The 9,395-nt window shown below is 32.8% G+C and overlaps 2 protein-coding genes across 2 annotated transcripts; one reads left to right on the top strand and one right to left on the bottom strand.

The window, feature by feature from the left end:
• The first annotated feature begins 57 nt into the window (after positions 1–57).
• Positions 58–2,915, top strand: TBL22 (TRICHOME BIREFRINGENCE-LIKE 22). Its single transcript, XM_087121983.1, has 3 exons — positions 58–651; positions 747–1,033; positions 1,985–2,915. Exons 1-3 carry the CDS (start codon positions 462–464, stop codon positions 2,759–2,761), a joined length of 1,254 nt encoding a protein of 417 aa, XP_086978109.1. The 5' UTR covers positions 58–461; the 3' UTR covers positions 2,762–2,915.
• A 40-nt stretch (positions 2,916–2,955) lies between these two features.
• On the bottom strand, positions 2,956–6,489 carry DOX1 (Peroxidase superfamily protein). Its single transcript, XM_087121982.1, has 10 exons — positions 6,324–6,489; positions 5,969–6,232; positions 5,730–5,879; positions 5,188–5,321; positions 4,873–5,086; positions 4,624–4,769; positions 4,124–4,351; positions 3,800–4,002; positions 3,449–3,692; positions 2,956–3,302 (listed from the first exon to the last, which is right to left on the bottom strand). Exons 1-10 carry the CDS (start codon positions 6,444–6,446, stop codon positions 3,077–3,079), a joined length of 1,932 nt encoding a protein of 643 aa, XP_086978108.1. The 5' UTR covers positions 6,447–6,489; the 3' UTR covers positions 2,956–3,076.
• Positions 6,490–9,395: the final 2,906 nt, after the last annotated feature.

Here is a 9,395-nt window from a genome sequence, read left to right on the forward strand (position 1 = left end):
ATGTTTCTCTTTTTGGAATTCCCATGTCCAAATGATAATTCTCCTTCAGGTTTTCTTCTGCAGAAATTAGGGTATTTTATTGTGTATGGTCCACGAATCACATGAAATTCGTCAAGGTCTTTATGGCATTATGCGTGTTGCAATCACATGCTACATGATTGAAATCACATCTTCGGCTGTGCTGTGCCTTCCCTTCCCTTCCTTCCTTCCTTTGGAGGAACCCTGTTTCTGAAATTGTAGAGAGAGAAAGAGAGAGAGAGAGAGAAAGATGCCATGATTGAGAGAGGCTGGAAAAACGAGTAGTTATTAAAGAGAATTACGTATTGTTGCTGTGATGGCTTGTTGAATAGAGGTTTCCCATTTTGGATGTAATTTTCTTATAGAAGCATAGATTTGAGAGTTTCACAAAACCCATACAGTTCATACTCAAAACTCTCTCTGTTTCTTCATGCTGAAACGCCATGAGATTCTCAAACTCTCATTTGGCAAAGAAATCCAATCCTAATCGCAATTTGCAGAGGGAGAGATGGAGTTGGTTTGGTCCTCTGTTATGGTCATTCTTAGGAATGACCGCCATTGTTACTTTCTTCTTCTTCTTCTTCATTACTCCTCGAAACCCATTTCTAGTTCTTAGTCCAAAGCTTCTGAAAGGTAACAATCAAACTCCAAATCCCAAAACCCATTTCCCCATTTCCACTGATTCTTACGTTGAATTCTTAAATTAAGGGTATGCTCTGTTCATGCAGAGAAACAGAGGTGCAATTTATTCAAAGGGCATTGGGTAAAGGAGGCAAGAGGGGCGGGGATGTACACCAATTGGAGCTGCCCCACCATTCCAGAATCAAAAAATTGCTTCAAACAGGGGAGAAAGGATATGGATTTTGTGAACTGGAGATGGAAGCCAGATGAATGCGAGCTCCCTCGGTTTGATCCAACGGCGTTTCTTCATCTTCTTCGTGGAAAGAAACTCGCATTTATCGGCGACTCTGTTTCCAGAAATCACATGGAATCTCTTCTCTGCATCTTATCACAGGTTCCTTCCATCTCTTTCTTTCTCAATCTCTCTGTTTTTCTGCCAAACTTTTGATTGTCGAATGAAATTAGTGGTGGTTTTGAGGGATTGTTATTATTACTGAAACTCTGTTCCTCCATGGATGAATTCATGGGCTCAAAACCATGGATGGTTGTGGGTAGCTGACGTTTCTTTTATTTTGCTCAGATTTTTTTTTTTTTATTTTTATTTTCTAATTGTTTCCAAATTTGTATATAATTTTGGACCATTAAAAAAAATATTAAAAAAGAAAAATGGTCAAGATTTTTAATTTTTCTTTTTTGAAAAAACATTTTCAATAATGGGAATAAGGTCAATATTTGTGTGGCTTTTGTTAATGATGTTTCATTTAATATAATCACTTTCCAAAATTAGGGGTTGAATTTTACCATATTCCCATTGCAATTTTGGCAATAATTTTCTTTTTCAATGTCAGTTTTTTATTTTATATAAAAAAAATAGAAATTATTATTAAACAAAAAAGTAAGAAGTATATATATATATATAATTACTTAAAAATGAGAGAAAGAAAAAGTGATTTTTTTTAATAATATTTTTCTTAAAAAAAATATTGGATTAATTTTTTATTTTTCCAAAATTTAATATAATCCATTGTTTTATGGAAAAATATCAACCCACAAAATATATATTAAAAATTAAAAAAACTTTAAAAAAAATAGTAAAATATGTTTATTTATGGGAAAAATAAATTTACAGCAATAAATTGATAAAAAAAAAAAAAAAAAAAAAGAAACAAAAAATTCAAGGCACAAAAACATGAACGGTTTCCTTAGTTTCGCGGTGGCTGAGGAATCTCCGGTCAATGTAGAAATTTAATTAAATAAAGCACAATTTTGAATTAATTAATTAATTAATTAATAAACCTTAATTAATTAAGCTTTTAATTATGTTCTTAAAACTTGAATTTTATAGGTAGAAACTCCACAAGATGTTTACAAAGACTCTGAGGATAGGTTTAGAAGATGGTATTTTCCAAAGACTGAGCTCACCCTCATCATGCTTTGGACTAAATTCCTTGTTGCTGGGAAGGAGAGAGTTGCGAACGGAACAGGAACGGGCGTTTTCGACCTGCAACTCGACAAGCTCGACGATGGCTGGATACGACACCTACCCGATATTGACTACGCGATTATCTCCAGCGGCCATTGGTTCTTTCGACCGTTGTACTTGCATGAAGGAACCAACATCATCGACTGTGTCTACTGCAACGATCCAAATATCACAACTCACAATCCCGACTTTGCCTTGAAAATGGCTTTGCGAGTTGCTTTTAAGTACATCAATGATTGCAAGAGTTGCGGTAAGTTGGTAACATTTGTAAGGACGTTCTCGCCCGCCCATTTTGAGGATGGGATTTGGAATACAGGTGGGTACTGTAATAGAACAAGCCCGTTGAGTGCAAAAGAGATCGATTTAGAGAGCTTTGATTGGAAGCTAAGGGATATTCAAATAGAGGAGATGGAAAAGGCGAACCGAGAAGGGGAGACGATGATAGGGAGGAGATTCAAGGCAATCGACGTGACAATGGCTATGATGATGAGAGGGGACGGGCACCCGGGGGAGTTTTGGGGTAACAAATGGATGAGAGGGTACAATGACTGTGTGCATTGGTGCATGCCAGGCCCCATTGATGCTTGGAGTGATTTGTTGATGGCAGTCATGAGGAAGGAGGCTGCCATGGATTCGTAACAAAATAATTTCATGTTCTAAGTCGAATAATGTTTCGTTGATATACGAATTTTGGGACTATATACAAAAGTCGATACAAAAAACAATTTGTATAGAGCACGTCAACATGGTCAATACTCGTAACAAAAAAATTTAGCAACGGTTCTTAATTTAACTCGATAGTTCTCGACTAGCATCGGATCTAACAGACCAAATACTCGTTAAAACAAGAACTCTCGCTTATTCAAGAAATATAAGAATCAAAATCCAATTTTGAGATGAAAAACATGAAGAATACAATACAATACATGAACTGATGAACACGAATACGGAGAATCAACGAGGAAGACGAAGGTAAATGGGAATAGGGTTGGGAGTGTTGGGAGGAGAATCCCAAACCGAGAAAGCACTTGATGAGTTCATCCATTTCTTTGAAATCTCGGGTTCATGTCTTTCTATAACATCTTTCAAGCTCTCGGTTGAGTTCACCCATTCCAATCCCTTCTTCGTGTATGTTTCTTCGTTGAAATGACTCGTGAAGAACTTATCTGCTTCTAGCCTCCTGCATTTTTAGAATTTTTGTTTTCTCGGGTTAGCTGAATACATGCACGTTTGATAATATTTTTATCCTTCTAAAATCATTTTTGTCATGCTCGTGATTTGTAATTTGACTAGAATAAATAGTTAAAAAAGTTCGGTTTAGTTTACCTTGAAGCCATGAGCAAGAAAATGACAAAAGCAGTCTCGCTAATAGCAAAGCCCTTAATTTTTTTCTCTGCCATCAACCCCACCAAAATATCGAGCTTCTCCACATCATCATCGTACACGTCACGAAGCACTTCAATCGCTTCTTTATCGTCCGTTAGATCTTCCCACTTGGAGATTGGAATGAGAAATAATCCCCTGCGGAAGTCATTATACCTAGCAACTTTTCTCTCTCTGTCCCGGTAAACTGCAAAATGAAATTGAATTTACCACCACAAAATTAGCTCCATCATGATGGAAACCAACGGTTCATATTAGATGAAGAGAAATGAAGGGTTGTGATTCGGTCAATACTTTCAAGGGCTGCAAGGTCAACATGATCGGGCCTATCCTTGCCGTCCATGTCATGGGCTATGAGATCCCTGAGCCACACTGGATAATTCCATAGCTCTAGGGCTCCACTGGATTGGTGGCCCATTGAAACTAATAGGGCCGTAAAGCCCATCTCCTTTGAGGCCTGTTCTCCTTTGAGCCCAATCATATTTCCCATTGGCACTCTATTCAAACAAAAAAGAAAATCTATTAAAATTAGTTGAAACATCACAATAATTGTTCAATCATTGATGTTATATGAAAAATGACAAAACTAATAGGAGGAGAGAGAGAGAGAGGAGGTACGTTTCGATCAACGGTGGAGATTTGTTGTGATCGGGTTCAACCGAGACATCTCTACAGTGGAAATCATCAGGTAAGAGTGAATGCATGCGATAGACACTAGCAAATTCTTCCGTCAAGGAATATGGGACACCGTGATTATCGGGTTTTTTCAAACCCACTAAACCTCCCAAAATGGCTCCTCCAACGTGCCCAAACGTGTCTTTGAATTTCTTCCCCAATAATCCATACCTTATAAAATTAAACCAATCATCATTATCAGATATTGTCTGTTTTGGCCCACTACGTATCACTATCAGCTTCAATTTTAAAACGCTATCTATTAGGGAGAGGTTTCCACGCTCTTATACAGAATGATTTGTTTCCCTCTCCAACCGATCTTAATAGTATTCTCATCACGAACAATAGATAATGAAAGTAGTAACCCGACGTAACAATGTAAATTCTCGTATATGTAATAGATTAATTTAAACTTTTGACATCTAGATCGAGAAGGGTTATACCAGTTGCCACGCATTCCTGCAAGCAAAGTGTCAGTCTTGAGAAGCTCAACAGTCCAATCAATGGTATGAACTTTAGCAATCACAGCAGAAGTCACGAGCCTTGCATGTCGATACAAATCTTCATCTTCTAGATCTGGATCTTCCTTCTGTTCAAAGTGGACAATATCATATATAATTGTAGATTGTGGAGAGCAGTGGTTCCTAACTTAGAACATACAAACAAGCACAAACAACAAGGAACGCTCAAACCTTTAAGGCATCACAAACGGCATTATGCTCCTTAATGAACAAAGCCTGCAAGGTGGAGACACCGGCCCAACTATTACGAACGTCGCCGGAGATGGCAACGCCGTCGTGGTCGTGAAGAAGAAGCCCATCGTCGGCGATCTTCAGCTTCCCATCTTCATAAGTTCTCACCTTCCCCAACGTTTCTGCATTGCTTCCATACAAAACACTTCCATCCCTACAATTCCATAGGTCGTGAAGATCAGAACACCGAAAAGTTCTTTTTTTTTTTTTTTTTTTGTGAACTTAAAAAAAAAAAAAAAACAAAAAAACTCTTACCACCAAGGAGTTCGTACGTTAATCGATCCGGTTTTGTTTTGGAAAAAGCCGGTTGGAACCTGTTTTGTCTTGAAGAACTTGAATGATTTTAATGGGCACTCACTTGCAACCTCACGTGGAGCCACCAACTCAACCTGTAATTAAATGGAATAAAATGGCTTAAATTAATAACATTATTCTTTAATTTTAAAAATATTATTAAAATTTAAAAGGTTATTCTGGTAAATCTAGGGAAAGATTTAAGGATATTTTTATTAATTTAATTTTTAAAATTTTATGAAAATTTTTTAAATACCGTATAAAAATAATTTTGAATTGTTTTAAAAAAGTCGAAGGTATGGATGAAACTTTTTAAATTCAAAATATATTGAAATATTATTAAAAATTTAAGGGTATTTTTAAATAATGGTATCGGTCTAAAATTAATAATAAATATATATTTTTTTAGAATTTTTTAAAAATTGAAGAGTATTATTGAAATATAATATTTTTGAGACGAAGGATAAAGTTGAAAGAGTATTTTTATTAATTTAATTTTAGACCTGTTTGGTATCCTCCAAATGATCGATCCAATCATGAATCATGAACTGAATCCAAGAAGCAGCGATCATGTTGAATTGCTTTCCGGTGTCTATAAGTTTTCTTCTTGCCAGAAGCTTTGTAGCCACCACCATAGGATCCGGGCTCAACAGCTACAAAAACATTATCAAACCAAATCTTAAAGTTTCGAGTTTTACTAAACAAAAACAAAAACATATGATGTGTATGTACGATATAAAACCTTATTAGATTGTTCAATAGCCTGTATGTTTCTACCAAAGAACGATCCTTGGGCGCCTACAGCTTCATTGAATGGATCGTTATACTTCCCATCAGCGGTTCGATACGGGAAATCCACCGGATTGGACCGAACTCCAACCGGGGTTCGTCCGACATTGATCAAGTTATATTCTTGATGAAGATGCCGACGAATTGCTAAATAAAGCAACCCCAAAATCACAGGAAGCTTATGCCAAACTCCGAGTTTATCAACAAAATGCACGATCTACAAATTAAACAAACACGACGATTCAAACACTTCGTAAACCAAACCATCCTTAAAAAAAAAAAAAAAAAGCTAAAAACGAAATCGTTACCAAGAACAAAAAGGTATCAATAACAGTCATCCTTTGAACAAGCTCATGGAAATCCTTATGGATGAACTTTTGGAGCTCTGATTTGAAGACAGCTTTAATGGGTTTCAATAACTGAGACAACATTTTTCTCTCCGCCTCTCTCTCCGCCTTGAATTATGAAGCCCAAAATCTCTCCGCCAGTATATATAGAGAGATTAAGGGAGAGAGGCAACCTTTTTTTTAATAATATTTGGGAGTTTGAATAATTAAAACGTGGTGGCTATGGTTTGATACCCTAAACTCCATATTTGATACCAGCTTCAACAACAAAACAAATAGGAATTCATATAAATCTTCTTTCCTTCAATTTTTCTCAACTTGGTATTTTTTATTACGTCATTTTTTTATTAATATATATATATATATATTTTAACTTATCATCATTTCTTAAAGAAATAATATAATTGGCAGAACTCATATGGGTTATGGGTTAGTGAAATAAATATTGTTTTATTTTCACATTTTTTGGCTTCTCAGGTTTGGAAAGTGCCAATCTTATCTCCAAATGAAATGAATCACGTTTTCAAGTATTTATCGTTTTAGTATCAGTGTCGTTTCGACTCGATCAACGAACGAGGATAAATTTTGATACTTTGAGACAAACCCAAATTTTGATTTAAATAATTTAGATAATCCGGGAACAAAATTTTAAGTGCATATTTTATAAATCAAATAACATGTGGTTAGAAGCGTGACAAAAGTCTCACATTGGTATCATTTTTAGTAAAGCTTAGATAATATCAACACCATCTTAGGTAGATGGTTTGTTTTTTCAAATCAATATCAAAATTGTCTTTTTATGAGAAAAAAAACAAAAGATTGGACACTAAAATAGTTAATATGGTTTGAATATTTAGAACATTATTGTTTTTGTCAATTTAGAAGTGGTGTAAAGGCCGCCACCCCGCCACCCCTCCCATTGCTTCCAATTGAATGGTCAACTAGTGGATTTTAGGTCCATCTCCGCCCACTTGCAAGGATGCATTGCATTTACCCAATTAGATCAATCAAACATCATTATCAATTACTTTTCAAATCCCAACCTAATTTGATTGATTTATGCATATTTTTTTCGATTTTAGTTTAAATTTTATGTTAATTAGGTTACTTCCGTTTCTAAAATGTTTCGTTTTGACTCTTGAACTTTTACAATTATTCTAAATTTTTGTTTCAATCTTTCCGTTAAAAAAAAATTATTTTAATCCTGTATTTTTATTAAATTAATTACTTAACTTTTGAGTACGTGAAATATTAACATTATCTTGATTTCAAACAATACGATTAGAGACGAACACATGATAATGATCAAAAGTATTATTTTTATTACCAATTTTATATGTCATTTGCTTGACCGTCACTGTCACTGTCACGTATTATTATTATTATTATTTACTTTAGGTGGGGTGAAATATTTAAACTTAATTTAATGTTCAACAAATACATGTAATGAATGTCCCTAAATCTTAGGTTAAAAATGAGTTTGAATGGAATAAAGTAGACTATGAAAAATAACCATAGGATTTTAAAGGTAATGACAAACTTATTTTGATCGACTCTTTCAATTTTTAATTTTTTTTTTATTTCACGAAAAAGTAACGTATTTGATATGTATTTTGAGTTTCATCTTATTTTAATTTTTATATTTTCAAATATTTAAATTCATTCTAATATTCCATAAATTTTAATAACAATTATTTTTTACTTCAAAAATATTTTATATTTTTTTAATATGTTCACAAAATTTTAATTTTTTAAATTTATTAGACATAGAGTATATTAGAAGGTATATAAATACAAAATTAAATACATTTATAATCTAAGGACTCGGGATCGAAATTTAGTTTCTAAAACTCGATAATTTACGTATAATTTTGAATAATTAGGTATTCGATCGATCTAAATAAAATATTCAATAAATAATTTACGTATAATTTTGAATAATTAGGTATTCAATTGATCTAAATAAAATATTCAATAAATAAAGTATAAATTATCATCATGATAATTGAATCATTTTTTTTTTAATTTTCTTTCGAGATTCACACTAGATTATTCCTTGTACCAACACTAGATCTCAAAATATAATTAGATATAATTTTTTTTTAAAAAAAGGCATTTGTTTTATATATATATTTTTTATTTAATTCAAGGAACACGGTTTTGTGCGGTGGAGTGGCGTTTTTTTGTTTTATATGATTTTCTTTTTTAATTTATTTAGATACTTATAATAATGTATTTTAAAAAAACAAATAAAATAAACCGTGTTCAAATAATTATTATTCATAAAATGTCAATAATACAAGTGGAATCATAATTTTTTTTGTATTTTTCTATGGCCATGTTGATTGAAGATTTTATTTTTAAATATTGAATTATTGAGCCCTTTTTTCTATACTTATCTGATTATTTTCAAAAATCAAATTAATAATTTTTTAAAACTAGAAAAAATAATTTTTATTTTTAGAATTTGAATGTAATGAGTATAACTCATCTCTTGGACTTAAATATCATTTAATTCAAAAAAGAAAAAAAAAAGACGAGATTAAATAATTAATTAAATTTTAAAGATGTATATTTTTTTTTGGACCGCACAATGTTCTAAATTCAACCATAAATTTTATAATTATAACGAACCACTTTTCAATTGAGCCGGTTGTCTTTTTACTTCAAGTTGAGCGTGGCAACCTCCCTACGTCATTTTCATTTTGTTTCTTCTTCTTAACAAGTGCTCTTTTAGTCAATTACGATCATTCCTAATATTTTCTGATATGAATCAAAGCATCAATCATGTACTATAAATTTCAATAAAAATGTGAAAAAAATGTTGTTCAAATTATCACAAAATGTTGCCATTCATAAAAAAGAATCAACATTTTTGTGTTCCGTCAAGAACTAAGTTTCTTTGCAATTTTTATATAGTTTAGATGGTATGTTTAGAATCATTTAAGCTTGGCATGATCGATTACTTCTGGAGTAATTTAAATCTCAATTAAGTGTTTTTGACTTAGATATTTACAAAATACACCCTAGCAA

The sequence above is a fragment of the Cucurbita pepo genome, chromosome 3 (genome assembly GCF_057944985.1).
Source record: "Cucurbita pepo subsp. pepo isolate OVF chromosome 3, ASM5794498v1, whole genome shotgun sequence".
Classification (NCBI taxonomy): domain Eukaryota; kingdom Viridiplantae; phylum Streptophyta; class Magnoliopsida; order Cucurbitales; family Cucurbitaceae; genus Cucurbita; species Cucurbita pepo.